Here is a 17,431-nt window from a genome sequence, read left to right as displayed (position 1 = left end):
TGTCAGTCTCAAAACTTTATCATGACTGTACAATCTAGAGATTAGAAAACGATGAATTATCTCAAAGTGGTTCTCTAAGACTCTGCATTCTGTATCATAAAGTAACTGAAAACATACGGCCGGTGGGAAATTTTTAAGACTGGCGTTTCATACATTTCAAGAATGTGAAAAATGTAAAGTTTCTCTTAAATTCTACATTCTACAGAGGCATGTAAAAGTTTGGGCACCCCTAGTCAAAATTACTGTTATTCTGAACAGTTAAGCAAGTTGAAGATAAAATGAGCACTAAAAGGGCTAAAGTTAACTCCTTAAGCCCCGAAGGTGGTTTGCACGTTAATGACCGGGCTAATTTTTACAATTCTGACCACAGTCCATTTATGAGGTTATAACTCTGGAACGCTTCAACGGATCTTGGCGATTCTGACACTGTTTTCTCAAGACATATTGTATTTTATGATAGTGGTAAAATTTCTTTGATATAACTTTGAATTTTTATGCCCTTAAATCACAGAGATATGTCACACAAAATACTTAATAGGTAACATTTCCCACATGTCTACTTTACATCAGCAAAATTTTGGAACCATCATTTTTTTTTGTTAGGGAGTTATAAAGGTTAAAAGTTGACCAGCAATTTCTCATTTTTACAACACCATTTTTTTTTAGGGACCACATCTCATTTGAAGTCATTTTGAGGGGTCTATATGATAGAAAATACCCAAGTGTGACACCAATCTAAAAACTGCACCCCTCAACGTGCTCAAAACCACATTCAAGAAGTTTATTAACCCTTCAGGTGTTTCACAGGAATTTTTGGAATGTTTAAATAAAAATTAACATTTAACTTTTTTTTTTTACACAAAATGTATTTCAGCTAAAATTTGTTTTATTTTACCAAGGACAACAGGAGAAAATGGACCCCAAAAGTTGTTGTACAATTTGTGCTGAGTACGCTGATACCACATATGTGGGGGTAAACCACTGTTTGGGCGCAGGGCAGAGCTCGGAAGGGAAGGAGCGTCATTTGACTTTTCAATGTAAAATTGACTGGAATTAAGATGGGACGCCATGTTGGGTTTGAAGAGCCCCTGATGTGCCTAAACATTGAAACCCCCCACAAGTGACACTATTTTGGAAAGTAGACCCCTTAAGGAACTTATCTAGATGTGTGGTGAGCACTTTGACCCAACAAGTGCTTCACAGAAGTTTATAATGCAGAGCCGTAAAAATAAAAAATCATATTTTTTCACAAAAATGATCTTTTCGCCCCCAATTTTTTATTTTCCCAAGGTTAAGAGAAGAAATTAGACCACAAAAGTTGTTGTGCAATTTGTCCTGAGTACGCCGATACCCCCAAAGTAGACCCCTTAAGGAACTTATCTAGATGTGTTTTGAGAGCTTTGAACCCCCAAGTGTTTCACTACAGTTTATAACGCAGAGCCGAGAAAATAAAATTTCTTTTTATTTTCACAAAAATGATTTTTTTAGCCCCCAGTTTTGTATTTTCACCAGGGTAACAGGATAAATTGGACCCCAAAAGTTGTTGTCTAATTTGACCTGAGTATGCTGATACCCGATATGTGGGAGGGAACCACTGTTTGGGCGCATGGCAGAGCTCGGAAGGGAAGGAGCGCCATTTGGAATGCAGACTTAGATGGATTGGTCTGCAGGCATCACGTTGCATTTGCAGAGCCTCTGATGTACCCAAACAGTAGAAACCCCCCACAAGTGACCCCATATTGTAAATTAGACCTCCCAAGGAACTTATCTAGATGTGTTTTGAGAGCTTTGAACCCCCAAGTGTTTCACTACAGTTTATAACGCAGAGCCGTGAAAATAAAAAATATTTTTTTTTCCACAAAAATTATTTTTTAGCCCCCAGTTTTGCATTTTCCCAAGGGTAACAGGAGAAATTGGACCCCAAAAGTTGTTGTCTAATTTGACCTGAGTATGCTGATACCCGATATGTGGGAGGGAACCACTGTTTGGGCGCATGGCAGAGCTCGGAAGGGAAGGAGCGCCATTTGGAATGCAGACTTAGATGGATGGATTGGTCTGCAGGCGTCACGTTGCATTTGCAGAGCCCCTGATGTACCCAAACAGTAGAAACCCCCAAAAAGTGACCCCATATTGGAAACTAGACCTCCCAAGGAACTTATCTAGATGTGTTGTGAGAGCTTTGAACCCCCAAGTGATTCACTACAGTTTACAATGCAGAGCCATGAAAATAAAAAATCCTTTTTTTTCCCACAAAAATGATTTTTAGCCCCCCAAATTTATATTTTCCCAAGGGTAACAAGAGAACTTGGACCCCAAAAGTTGTTGTCCAATTTGTTCCGAGTACGCTGATGCCCCATAGGTTGGCGTAAACCCCTATTTGGGCGCACGGGAAAGCTCGGAAGGGAAGGAGCACTGTTTTACTTTTTCAATGCAGAATTGGCTGGAATTGAGATCGGACGCCATGTCGCGTTTGGAGAGCCCCTGATGTGCCTAAACAGTGGAAACTCCCCAATTCTAACTGAAACCCTAATCCAAACACACCCCTGACCCTAGTCCCAATGGTAACCCTAACCACACCCCTAACCCTGACGCACCCCTAACTCTAATCCCAACCGTAAATGTAATCCAAACCCTAACCTTAACTTTAGCCCCAACCCTAACCCTAACTTTAGCCCCAACTCTAACCCTAACTTTAGTTCCAACCCTAGCCCCGACCCTAACCCTAGCCCTAACCCTAGCCCTAACCCTAGCCCTAACCCTAGCCCTAACCCTAACCCTAATGGGAAAATGGAAATAAATACATTTTTTTTAATTTTATTATTTTTCCCTAACTAAGGGGGTGATGAAGGGGGGTTTGATTTACTTTTATAGCATTTTTTATAGCGGATTTTTATGATTGGCAGCCGTCACACACTAAAAGACGCTTTTTATAGCAAAAAATGTTTGCGTCTCCACATTTTGAGACCTATAATTTTTCCATATTTTGGTGCACAGAGTCATGTGAGATCTTGTTTTTTGTGGGACGAGTTGACGTTTTTATTATTAACATTTCCGGGCATAAGACATTTTTTGATCGCTTTTTATTCCGATTTTTGTGAGGCAGAATGACAAAAAACCAGCTATTCATGAATTTCTTTTGGGGGGGCGTTTATACCGTTCTACGTTTGGTAAAATTGATAAAGCATTTTTATTCTTCGGGTCAGTACGATTACAGCGATACCTCATTTATATCATTTTTTTATGTTTTGGTACTTTTATACGATAAAAACTATTTTATAGAATAAATAATTATTTTGGCATCGCTTTATTCTGAGGACTATAACTTTTTTATTTTTTCTTTGATGACGCTGTATGGCGGCTCGTTTATTTTTTCCTACGGTGTTCACTGAAGGGGTTAACTAGTGGGACAGTTTCATAGGTTGGGTCGTTACGGACGCGGCGATACTAAATATGTGTACTTTTATTGTTTTTTTTATTATTTAGATAAAGAAATGTATTTATGGGAATAATATATTTTTTTTTCTTTATTTAGGAATTTTTTTTTTTTTTTTTTTACACATGTGGAAATTTTTTTTTTTACATTTTTACTTTGTCCCGGGGGGGGACATCACAGATCGCTGATCTGACAGTTTGCACAGCACTCTGTCAGATCGACGATCTGACTTACAGTGCTGCAGGCTTACCAAGCGCTTGCTCTGAGCAGGCACTCGGTAAGCCACCTCTCACCCTGCAGGACCCGGATGCCGCGGCCATTTTGGATCCGGACCTGCTGCAGGGAGGAGAGGTAAGAGACCCTCGCAGCAACGCGATCACATCGCGTTGCTCCGGGGGTCTCAGGGAAGCCCGCAGGGAGCCCCCTCCCTGCGCGATGCTTCCCTGTACCGCCGGCACACCGCGATCATGTTTGATCGCGGTGTGCCGGGGGTTAATGTGCCGGGGGCGGTTCGTGACCACTCCTGGCACATAGTGTCGGATGTCAGCTGCGATAGGCAGCTGACACCCGGCCGCGATCGGCCGCACTCCCCCCGTGAGCGCAGCCGATCGCATATGACGTACTATCTCGTCACTGGGAATTAAGTCCCAGGTCACCTTGACGGGATAGTACGTCATATGGGATTAAGGGGTTAAAGATTACATGCATTTTAGGCCAAAAAATATATACTGTCATTTTTTACATTTAAAAATTACAAAAAGGCAATTCAAAAGTTTGGGCACCCTGCATGGTTAGCACCTAGTGGCACCCCCTTTTGAAAGTATCACAGCTTGTAAATGCCTTTTTGTAGCCCAACAACAGTCTTTCAACTAATGTTTGAGGGATTTTTATCTATTTTTACTTGGAAAATTCTTCCAGTTCTGTGAGATTCCAGGGTCGTATTGCATGCTATTTTGAGGTATAGACACAGATTTTCAATGATGTTTAGATCAGGGGACTGTGAGGGCCATTGTAAAACCTTCAGCTTGTGCCTTTTGAGGTCGTCTATTGTGGATTTTGACAAGTGCTTAGGATCATTATCCATCTGTAAAAGCCATCCTCTTTTCAGCTTTACCTGTTTTACAGATGGTGTTATGTGGCATCAAGAATTTGTTGAAATGTCACTTAATTCATTCTTCCCTCTACCTGTGAAATGTTCCCCCTGCCATTAGCTGCAACACAAGCCCAAAGCATGATTGATCCTCCCCCGTGCTTAATGGTTGAAGAGATGTTCTTTTCCTGAAATTCTGTGCCCTTTTTTTCTCCACACATACCTTTGATCAATGTGGCCAAAGAGTTCTATTTTAACTTCATCAGTTCACAGGACTTGTTTCCAAAATGCTTCACGTTTGTTTACATGTTCTTTTGCATACTTATGACACTGAATTTTATGGTGAGGACGCAGGAGAGGTTTTCTTCTAATGACTCTTCCATGAAAGCCATATTTGTGTAGGTGTCTAAGAGCAGATCTCACTGAAATTTTGATTGGTCTCCCATACCTTATATTGACATCCACTGTTCCTGTTAACTCCCATGTCTTAATTAAATTTCGAACTGTAGAAATGGCAACTTGATAATGCTTTGCTATCTTCTTATAACCTTCTCCTGTTTTGTGGGCCTCAACTATTTTTATTTTCAGAGTGCTAGGCAGATGCTTAGAAGAACCCATAGATTCTGATTTTTGGTACAAGGTTAAAGGAGGCTGGGTTGTTATAAAGCTGGGAAATTTGCATTACCTGGCCTTTCCTAATGATTATAGTTAAAAGGCCATAACCCTAACAGGCTAATTAAGGTCTGAAACCTTGGTCAAAGTTATCTGAGCACACAAATCTCCAATGGTGCCCCAACTTTTGCATCAGTCCAGTGTGCTTTTTATAGCTTCTAAAATGTGAAAAAATACAATATTATTTTATTTGCCTAAAATACAAAAGAAAGGTGTCTTCTTTAACTTTAGGCCTTTTAGAGATCATTTCTTTTTCAACTTGCTTAACTGTTTACAATAACAGTATATATATATATATATGCTAACTACTTGAACCAAAATAAAAAAAGAACATTCATACCAATTTGCACATTGTTTGCACCTTGTTCTATAACTGCAATAGCTTTCATAGAAAACTCTTAAAAATTTGAGAAGAGATTTTTCACACAAGCATATAACAAAGCATATGCCACGAATCCTCAAAGTTCATTTTTTTGTTTGAAGCTTTTCTAAATAAACAAACGGCATGAAATCCTGCTTTTGTGATAAATAACATTGCACAGATTCCAATATGTTCATGTGAATAAATCGGATATTGGATCTTGAATCTCTGCATTTAGTACAAATAAAAGTTACATTCCAAATGTTTTTCATTTTAGCATTTCAGCTATCAGTAATATACTGTATGTTCAGTGTGTGCATTAAATACTCATAGGTCAATGTATTCTCTAGTTTCTAACACTGCTGCGGTCCCTCTCCTGCATCATGTGACAGCAGCTCTTTCTTGTTGGATCACATGGCAGACAAATGTAAGTGAATGAGAGACTTATTCTGAGTCTCATAGACTTACATTGAGCAAGTGACTTCTGGTCCACACAAAAGGCTTAGGCTAAGAAGTAGAAAGTAGGCTAGGCACAACTGTGGCCACATGATGTAAGAGAGGACTGGAATGGATCTGGAAACAGCAGAAGACAGAAGACCGGTAAGTATTTTAGTGCACACACTGAACATATTTTAGTAATGGCTAGCAAATGCTGAAATAAAAAACCCCAACACGATATAACATTTAGATGGAGAATACAAGAGCCAACTTCTTAAAAAAATAAATACATTTCATCTGTGTACATGAGCCTCAATATCTGCTCCTGATATCTTTTTTCTAAAGCATCTATGGTCCAGAAAAAATAAGATCTAAAGAAAACCCTTTTTGCATTGTTTTTTTTCTCCATAAAATAGCATAATAAATTACAAAAATTGGCAATTAAGTAAACAAAAAGTGCAAAAACATGAAGAGTGTATCAAAGCATATCATGTATTGTTACAACAAGAAGGGAGAAAAAATAAAGCTTTCCTCTTCTTGCTGAATGAAAATAGAATTTGACATCATCCGACTTACTGGCCAAGCTATACAGTCAAAGAATGGCCATATGTAGCATCACATTTATGCTGGCCAAGGAGCGTAATCCATGCAGCATGATGAAGAGCCCTCCAGGCATCTTCAAACTATTTCCACCGTTGGTTAGCATGGGACTCAGCACAAGCATTAATTTTTAGCAGATGTCCAGGTGGCTCACGATGATGCCACTTAGTAGGCAAGAGCAGAATATAACTGCAGTAACTTGGATAACTAAAAATTCAGGGTCAGGCTCGGAGACAAGTTTGACTCTAGGCAAAAAAGAACTTTAAGATTTTGCCTAAAGTTTCACTGTCATCTTCAATATACTAATACAAGAATAGTAGCATTTAGTCTGGGGAATTAGGGCTATGGTGTTACTATGGAATTTAGGGCCAAGCACTCCTATTTGCTCACACCTTATTTATACACTCAACACTGAAATTGCAACAACAAGAAAGAAAAGTTGTGGAATTATGGAAATCACAGGATCGATAGACACGTTAATGATGTAAATGATGAAAAAATGGAAACAACATTTTCAAACAATCTTGATTTATTCATTATCAAGTATGAGCCCCACCCAAAAATACATGCCCTTACACACCTTTGCCTGTTAACAATAAGGTTATTAATGGCTGTCTCAGGAATGTCCTACCACTGCTGAATGCACTTGGGTATGCAAGTAAACAAGATTCCCTGTTGGCAACTCCTATTACAATTGTTAACCAATTAAATCCCAAATATGCGCGATGGAAGACAAGTCAAGAGACAACAACTCCAAGGACACTATAAATAAATTGTCTTTCCACTAAATGTAATTCTGAGATATTAGTATAACCGGATTTGTAAATAGAGGAGTTTGGCCACAGTACACTATACCACTGCGCACCATAACCCAGGAGTAAGATTGTTGTGACGTTCCCTCATGAGGGCCTCTTCATGGCGTTGACCACATGGTCTCCAGACAAATCTCTAGTTAACACTGCATCTATGACAAAAGCAGAACTCATCAATGAAGAGGACAGACATTCGTTCCGGCCTATATTACCATTTTGCTCTGCACCATCATAGTATTTGAGAGCAGTCAATGGAACACTTGTAGCCAGATGTGCAAACACCTTCTCATGGTTTGTGTAGACACTGTTTGACACTTAATTTTGTTCTCCTAAGTGTCTCAGGAGCCATTTTTCAAAATAATAATGGCAGACCATATGCTGCTTGTGCTACTGTGAGCAGCCTGTGTGGCATAAGCGTGCAACCATGGACTGCAGCATCTCTGAACTTGTCTTCTATCAAGCACATCCACGACATCATTGGTTGGAAATTGCAAATCAAGCTGCCAGGAGCAGATCTTGATAGCTTGACTGATTAGGTGCATTCAGTGTGACAGAACATTGCTCAGACAACCAATAATAACCTCACTGATCGCAGCCAAGCGTGAGTGCGGGGATTTCTGTGTGTCACACTTTTGATACTGAATAAAACTGTTTTGAACATGTAGTTTCTCTTTTCATAATGTGAATATTATTAACAGGTCCATCCATCCTGTGATTTTTAGAATTCTTTTTCTTCTTAGTGTTACAATTCCAATGTTGAGGAGTGTATATATAATGTATACATGATGGAAATTTGACAGCAATGATTTAAAAACCAGAAATCATTAGAGATGTGTTAACACACTTGAGATTTACACAGATGTTATATTTTTTTGTAAACTTTGCAAAACAAATATCTTCACTGATCATACCATATTTCTTAGTTACTTTTCCATAAATAAATTAACAGACAGAATAAATCCAGTGTATACACTTATTTTTAAAGATTAATATCATCATGAATGGTTTATCACTTCACTGACTGTAACTATGTAGAGTCCTCAAAATAGTCATCTCTAAACCCAATGTAAAACACAGGCATCTCGTAAGGTAGAAATAATATACCTGCAAAATATCTTGATTACACGAAGCTCCTCCTGTTGCCAATATCTTTGTTTGCGGCACTAGAAATAAAGATTGAATTTTTTTTTAGCATTTGTATCCATTTAACAAAACTAAATAACAAAACATTTAGCTTTTATAACTTTTTAACATTAGTTATTTTGGTTGCAGAGGATTAGAAAAAAAGTCTGTTTTTCTAAAAACAGTGCCACACTTATCCATAGATTGCATCTGATTTTGAAGATTAACTTAAAGGGAACCTGTCAGAAGGATTGTGCTGAGTAACCTACAGTCAGTGTCAGATTGGCGCCATTACACTAATTAAAACGATACCTTGGTTAATGAAATCCGTTTTGTAGTTTTTGTTTAATCTTTATTTGTAGTTTTCAGGTAATGAGATTCTCGTGCTCCGAGGCGGCCTGTGGGGGGTCTTCATGTAATGCTCTACTTATATATTCATCTGTATAGGTTTATGACAGGTCACTGATCCCTCACTGACCTGCCCCCTATTTTATATACTGAATATAATTTGTTTTGAAAAAAAAATAGTCACATCCAGCAGGCAGGCGCCAGCGCTGTAGAATGATCGCATGTATAATATCCACGTAATTATTTTATTTGGTAACATACATGTATTCAGAAAAAAAAATTTCTTTCAAAATGGCGTGGGCCGTGCCAGCGCAGAAGCATCTATAAGCGATCCGATAGCTGCTACCGCGCAGGCGCCGCTGGCACCATTTTGCTAGAGGAAGAAAAAAATTGTCTCCTCCAAGATGGTGCCTGCGCAGTAGCATGTATCGGATCGCTGATAGATGATACTGTGCAGGCACGGCTGGCGCCATTTTGAGAGAGAATTTTTTTTCTGAATACATGTATATTACGAAATAAAATAATTACATGGACATTATAGATGGGATCATGCTACAGCGCAGGCGCCGCCTGGCTGCTGAATGTGATTTTTTTTTCCCAAAACATATTATATCCAGTATGTAAAATAGGGGTCAGGTCGTTGAGGGATCAGTGACATGTCAGAGCCTCCTTGTCCTCCAGTGCAGTCAGCCGTGATGAACTGATGTCACCGTGTCACTTTTCTGGATGAAACTCTGAATGATTTTTTGTACTGTGAACCTGTGCTTACCCCGAGTCTCCCGAACGCACCAAGAGTGATAGAAAGTATGAGATTAACGCATAGAAATATCTATATTTTTAAATTATGCTGGATATTTCATCCATAGGCTTTACTTATGCTGTAAATGAATAAAGTCAAGGTTATAAGAAGGCTATTATTATTGGGACTTTTATTTGTTTTAGGAAAGACAGAACAACAGGACCAAGACAAAAATCACACAGGAAAATAATAATAAAACTATTAATGTTCTCTGTGAATTATAGGATGATGAAAAATGTGGGGGAAGGGATAAGTATTGGCCATAAAAATTCAATATTATGGTTTCTAAATAAATTATAACAGAAATGAAATGAAGACATACAAGACCATACCAAAATTAATGACCATGAAATTGAGCAAATGTTTTACCCAGCACTGGTGATTCACGCTGGAGTCTAATAAATCTGATCTGCATCCACAGAGTTTTAACTTCTTTTCAACACAAAAGATTCAAGAGATAGATTTTATATTTTTGGTAGATATACTGTAACCAGCTAAAAAGTTTCTTTTAGAGTGACATAGCCCAAAAGTTAATTCAACTTCTCAACTGAAATGCCTTTTTTTTTTATAATAAACCACTTTATCAATATACATGTTTATCAGTCGCTTTTGTAAACCTTCTCATTTACTTAAACGCAAGTATTTTTAGCTAAAAGTGTACTGTCAGTATGTTAATATACTCAATTCTCTGGTATCCAGGGCCACTCCTTTCCTATTCTAAGTGAAGCCACTGCTATTCAGACTCACTGACTCTTCGGATCACACTGTGCTCTGCGTGACCTGGAAGTAACTTTTACAATGTAAACCTATGGAGCATAAGAACGACGACCCATTTACTTACATTGTAAAAGAGACATTGGGTTCACGCATAGAACACAAAGTGGGCCAGAAAGTGACTTCACTCAAGATCACTAGTACCCCTTTCAGGAGTGGTTGACTAACAAAGGTCGCTTCAAAAGCAAGACATAAAATAGTCTACGAGATCACAAACGAACCTAAGGTAACTTCTAAAAAACTAAAGGCCTATTTCACATTAGCTAATGTTCATGAGTCCCACCATAAGGAGAAAACTGAAAAACAATGATATGCATGACAAGCCTGCAAGGAGAAAGTCACCGCTCTCCAAAAATAACATTGCTGCCAATCTGCAATTTAATAAAGCTCAACTGGACAAGCAAGAAGGATATTGGAACAATAGTTTGTGGACAGAAGAGACCACAATAAAGCCTTTTAGTTTAAATGAGAAGATGTTTGTTGAAAGAAAAACACTGCATTAGAGCATAAAAATCTAATACCATCTGTGAAACATGGTGGTGGTAGTATCATGGTTTAGGCCACTTTTTCTGCATCTGGGTCAGGATGGCTTGCCATAATTTATTGAACAATGAATTCTACATAATACCAGCAAATGCTAAAGGAAAATGTCATGGCATCTGCTCGTGAGCTGAATCACAAGAGAACGTAGGTCATACAGCAATATAATTACCCAAAGTATACAAAATAATGATTAAAGTAGAAAAAGTTAACGTTTTTTGGAATGGCCAAGTCAAAATCCTGACTTTAATCATACAGAAATGTTGTCAAAGGACCGGAAGAAAGCCAATAAATGGGGGAAAAAACATCAACAAAGCAGAGTTGAATTGGTTTTATATGGAGAAAAGAGCTAAAAGTCTTCCAAGCCGATGTGCAAGACTAATCAACATTTACCAGAAACATGTAGGTAAAATTACTGCTTCTTAGGGGACTCACACCTGACACTAAAAGCAAAGGTTCACTGTTATGATCCGGTGACCTTGGAGCCGCATGAGAAACTTTCTCAGGAGTAGGTGGTACCTGTACTGACCGCAAACCCTAAACTGACACCGCAACTAGAAGTAGCCGTGGGGTGTACCTAACACGTCCTAGACACCTCGACACAGCAGGAGGACTAAATACCCCTATAGATGGAAATGGGAATTCTATCTTGCCTCAGAGCAGAACCCCAAAGGATAGGCAGCCCCCCACAAATATTGACTGTGAGTATAAGAGGAAAGACACACGCAGGCAGAAAAACAGAATTTAGCAAAAGAGGCACTTCTAGCTAAATAGAAAAGGATAGGACAGAATTCTAAGCGGTCAGTATTAAAATCCTAAAAATATCCACAGCAGAAAATACAAATATTCTACATCTAACTAAAGACATAGAAAGTATATCTGCATCTCCTGAGAATCCAGCATGACTGAAAAATCCAAACAAAGTCTAAGCTGGACAAAAACACAATGAATTGCACTGAATTGCAAAGCACACTGCATGTGTGCACAGAGACAAAAAAAACAGACACTTATCTTAGCTGAATTGGCAGCAGGGCATGAGGAACCAGAGAGAGATGCAATCCCTCCAAGAACAAAGGACAACTGGCCAGGAGTAATGGATCCTGCACACCTACATACCTAGCAGAGCTGCAATCAGCAGAAACACCTGCCCTGGATTACAACCCCAAGACAACTGCACTACCACTAACAACCACCGGAGGGAGCCCAAGAGCAGAATTCACAACAGTTCACATACTTTTGCCACTGACTAACATAAGATACGGGATCATGATAACGTGCAATAGTTTTATCAAATCGTCTGTTTCTCTATATCAACTTTTAGGATTTGTATGAAATCTGATGTAGTTTTATGTTAAAATTATACAGAAATATGAAAAATTCGGAAAGGTTCAAAAACTTTCAAGCACCTGTATCGTTCAATTATTTATAGCCATAAACTCACGATAGCTGTGGGTCCCTCACTTATAGGAAATAACTAGTCTGGGGACCTCACTTGCCAATTTACAGCTGTTGAAGTATCGTAATTTTTTAATAATAAAAATGCAAGTAGTATTATAGGAAAAGGGAAACCTGCTAATGGTTGGCGGAGATTAAGGGAAAAAAATCTCTCTCCAGGAAATACACCACTCTTGCCCATAAGCTGTGTTACTATGTAATGTTAGTGCACCCTTGGTGTGGCCAAGAGTTTGGTGCACCATTATTCCTCCTCATTTGCATATTGGGCCCTTCCTTTGCTTCAGATTGTCAGTGCATGGTTCCCAAAACAAGCACTGTCTGACTCCTGCCAGCGTCTGTACATGCAGTGGCTGGGCGAATTCTGCTTCCTGTTCCCTGACGCCGCTCGCGGCACTTCTAGGTGTATTAATTAATGTAGCGAGCGACTTCACCTCCTCAAAGTAGTATTCTTCAAAAATGATATCAATGTGATTAGAGATCAGGTGACCATACTATATCAATAGGACTTGTATGGGACGTTTAAAACATAAAATACTCACAGTTTAGTTTTCAAGTTCTACCTACCGTGTGCTATTATTTGGAAAAAATTACTGTTTTTTATACAGTACAGACCAAAGGTTTGGAAACACCTTTTCATGACCATAAAAATTGTAAATTCACACTGAAGGCATCAAAACTATGAATTAACACATTTTGCTGTAATTGCACTTACCCTAAAAATAAAGTCGCCTTATCACTTTTATTACACGGTGAATGGGGTAAAATAATAAATGAAAGCAATTATCGACCTGCTGATTTGTTCATTCTGCTTTTCGAAAGATTGTGGTAAGACTCTGAGCACATTTATCCTGTGCTCTACACTGAGCGCTTACAGTACAGACCAAAAGTTTGGACACACCTTCTCATTTAAAGATTTTTCTGTATTTTCATGATTATGAAAATTGTACATTCACACTGAAGGCATCAAAACTATGAATTAACACATGTGGAATTATATACTTAACAAAAAAGTGTGAAACAACTGAAAATATGTCTTATATTCTAGGTTCTTCAAAGTAGCCACCTTTTGCTTTGATGACTGCTTTGCACACTCATGGCAATCTCTTGATGAGCTTCAACAGGAAATGGTTTTCATTTCACAGGTGTGCCCTGTCAGGTTTAATAAGTGGGATTTCTTGCCTTATAAATGAGGTTGGGACCATCAGTTGTGCTGTGCAGAAGTCTGGTGGATACACAGCTGACAGTCCTACTGGATAGACTGTTAGAATTTGTATTATGGCAAGAAAAAGCAGCTAAGTAAAGAAAAACGAGTGGCCATCATTACTTTAAGAAATGAAGGTCAGTCAGTCCGAAAAATTGAGAAAACTTTGAAAGTGTCCCCAAGTTGCAAAAACCATCAAGCGCTACAAAGAAACTGGCTCACATGAGGACCGCCCCAGGAAAGGAAGACCAAGAGTCACCTCTGCTTCTGAGGATAAGTTTATCCGAGTCACCTGCCTCAGAAGTCGCAGGTTAACAGCACCTCAGATTAGAGACCAGTTCAATGTCACACAGAGTTCTAGCAGCAGACACATCTCTACAACTGTTAAGAGGAGACTTTGTGCAGCAGGCCTTCATGGCAAAATAGCTGCTAGGAAACCACTGATAAGGACAGGAAACAAGCAGAAGAGACTTGTTTGGGCTAAAGAACACAAGGAATGGACATTAGACCAGTGGAAATTTGTGCTTTGGTCTGATGAGTCCAAATTTGAGATCTTTGGTTCCAACCACTGTGTCTTTGTGTGACGCAGAAAAGATAAACGGATGGACTCTACATGCCTGGTTCCCACCGTGAAGCATGGAGGAGGAGGTGTGATGGTGTGGAGATGCTTTGCTGGTGGCACTGTTGGGGATTTATTCAAAATTGAAGACATACTGAACCAGCATGGCTACCACAGCATCTTGCAGCGGCATGCTATTCCATCCAGTTTGCGTTTAGTTGGACAATCATTTATTTTTCAACAGGACAATGACCCCAAAGAGTGATGGGGTGCTACGCCAGATGACCTGGCCTCCACAGTCACTGGACCTGAACCCAATGGTTTGGGGTGAGCTGGACCGCAGAGTGAAGACAAAAGGGCCAACAAGTGCTAAGCATCTCTGGGAACTCCTTCAAGATTGTTGGAAGACCATTTCTGGTGACTACCTCTTGAAGCTCATCAAGAGAATGCCAAGAGTGTGCAAAGCAGTCATCAAAGCAAAAGGTGGCTACTTTGAAGAACCTAGAATATAAGATATATTTTCAGTTGTTTCACACTTTTTTGTTAAGTATATAATTCCACATGTGTTAATTCATAGTTTTGATGCCTTCAGTCTGAATTTACAATTTTCATAGTCATGAAAATACAGAAAAATCTTTAAATGAGAAGGTGTGTTCAAACTTTTGGTCTGTACTGTACTTTTTGCAAAGCAAAACATGTTTTCAAATATATTACAAAAATATAAAAAACTAGATTGCAAAGTATTGGAAAAATTAAAAAAAAACTCTGTTACAAATTAGTCACCTCTTACCAGCATTCTAGGAGCAGGTGTCACTATAAGCTTTTAAATGCCCCTTAAAGCTCTACTGTTTAGCTCTCTTGCAAAATCAATGGGTTATAACAATGATAAAACCACCTAATCTACTAGCACTGCATAGTGAATCCCACCTCTATATCAGTACTTTAGACACGCTATGCATTTGTCTGTTTCTTTCTTATAATCCCTTTGCCCTTTTCCGGTGTGTTCCACTCTAGTACACTTAATTAGTCTACAGCAAAGAAACCTCTTTCATTTCCTTGCAGTGTTACCATCACCTCTTATCTGTTCTCTCTTTACAAGATTTACATTGTGCTATGTTTTTGCTTTGTTTCCATAAAGCTTCAGACAATATATTGCCAATAATGGCCAGAGACTTCAGTTAGGCTTTCAGGAGCTTGTAAATTGGAACATATTTTAAATCAATGCATAACCTAAGTAAGCTGTCCTTGTTATAATTAAGGAAAGGTTAACGTGTTTAATGAAGGAAGAATAGCTCTGAAAAATAGTAATCAAAGTTACATTGTTGAATTGTGCAGCTTATTTAATAAAACTGTTATTCTTTACAGATACGTTTCCCCTTTCTTGAAAATAAAATAATAATAAAGAATATCTTGAGTAAAAAGATCTCAGTTAGCAATAGACTCTTTTTGGCAATGGTCTGTGTTATTTTAAAATAGTGATATAATTAGTAGGGTTAAAAAAAAAGTCCAAGTTCAACTGGGGAAGGGGAGATGACAAGGTAAAGGAAGCATGGAATTTTGTGGTAAATATTGCAATTTGAGATGAGTGGATCTATTGAAATTTGAATTAGCCGCCTTAGCCGAATTTTCTCAAATAATTAGATTTGCGGAGAATAAATTCACACGAATCTCAATGATGGAAAGCTTGTAATCGCTCGGAAAATACATGTGGGGGAGACAGAAGCTTGCTGACCATAAGAGTTTACACTCTACAGGAGAGAAAGAAAAGAAGGACCCCTCTGACCCCCAAGGAACAAAGATCAAAAACCTTTGGATATCATGGTGAGGTCCCAACTGACAGAACCCTGATGAAGCCACATGTCTTGGGGCGACACATGTTAGGCACCTTGCCCTGCTACTCTCCTCCAACCATCAGTTGAATTGGGACCTCACCATGGTAGCCAAAGGTTTTTGATGTTTGTTTCTTGATACTATTGCGTGTCTTGAGACGATCTTCATTAGTCTTGATAATCTATGCCTGTTTGTCTGCAGAATATGGTGTACGCACAAGTAGGCACTTTTGCATTTGCATATTTCTTATTTTGAGACATGTAGGTGGACTTATTACATATATGCTCCTTTTCTCGGTCGTTGCTGTCTTCACTTAAATTCTGCATGTTTGGTAGGAGATCTGCTTGGCTCTATACCGCATTTGCCCACATTGTGACTTTACTTTTGGTTTACTTCGCAGTAAACCAAAAAGAAAAAAAATCCAGCTAAAATATACGTTTTATTAATTAAATTTAAAACAAGGATCCGTCTCTATAGACACATTCTGATGTGATCAGTACAGAGTCAGATAGCAAATACAGGTGCATCTCACAAAATTATAATATTATCTGTTAGGGGTCGAGTTCCCGTCTCTGCACAGGGGGAATCTCGGGCCATCTCCGCTGCGGTCTCCCATTCTTCTCCTGCCGCAGTGGAGTCTGCTCAGCGGAGACGTCGGCCCCAGCGTTTCGCTCAGTCTGACTCTGTACAGAGAGTTGCTGCTGCTTTTCCTGCTTCTGCCATTGAAGTCAGTGCGGAGCAGCGGCGAGCAGACACTTCTGGGACTAAGTCCTGCTTTTCCCGTTCTGAGCATGCCCAGAGTAAGATATCTCAGTGGAGATCGAGGGTCACATGATCAGACACTGCAGCTAAGGTCCTGTAGGTGCTCACGCTCTGTGGCAGCCTCTCATTGGTCCTTTCTGGAAGGTCCTGTACGTGCTGCAACTATTTAAGGCTCGCATGGCCGCACGGCCATGAGCTAGTATTGCTCTTTATTTATGTACTTTGCGCCAGTGTGGTCTTGTATGAGTGTGTTCAGGGACCCGGCTGAAATAAGCCTGCTCTTGTTTAGGCAGTTAGCCTGTGCCTCTGTGGAGTCTAACAGGGCACAGTGCTTTGAGTTCACGGCTGCTCTGTGAAGTAACAGAGTTAGCCAACACCACCATTTAGTTCCGCTATTTGATAGCAGGTTCTCCTGCACGGTGGACCCTGGGCTGCGAACTCATCTGTCATAATAAAATCTATATATTCATTAGGTGCGTTCCGCTAGTCCTAACATCATCAAAAAGTTAATTTATTTCAGTTCTTCAATACAAAAAGTGAAACTCATATATATATTACAAACAGAGTGATCTATTTCAAATGTTTATTTCTGTTAATGCTGAAGATTATGGCTTACAGCCAATGAAACCCCAAAA

The 17,431-nt window shown here is 39.1% G+C and overlaps 1 protein-coding gene across 6 annotated transcripts in view; it reads right to left on the bottom strand.

Annotated features, from left to right (window-relative positions):
- XYLB (xylulokinase) overlaps positions 1–17,431 on the bottom strand; it is a 306,665-nt gene that overhangs the window by 21,939 nt on the left and 267,295 nt on the right. For all 6 annotated transcript variants that reach the window (XM_077268660.1, XM_077268663.1, XM_077268662.1 and 3 more), the window contains one exon: positions 8,511–8,569. In XM_077268660.1, the coding sequence (XP_077124775.1) occupies positions 8,511–8,569 (59 nt within the window). The remainder of the gene's footprint in view (positions 1–8,510; positions 8,570–17,431) is intronic.

Source organism: Ranitomeya variabilis, chromosome 6, assembly GCF_051348905.1.
Source record: "Ranitomeya variabilis isolate aRanVar5 chromosome 6, aRanVar5.hap1, whole genome shotgun sequence".
Taxonomy (NCBI): Eukaryota; Metazoa; Chordata; class Amphibia; order Anura; family Dendrobatidae; genus Ranitomeya; species Ranitomeya variabilis.
This window is presented reverse-complemented; position numbering and strand designations above follow the sequence as displayed.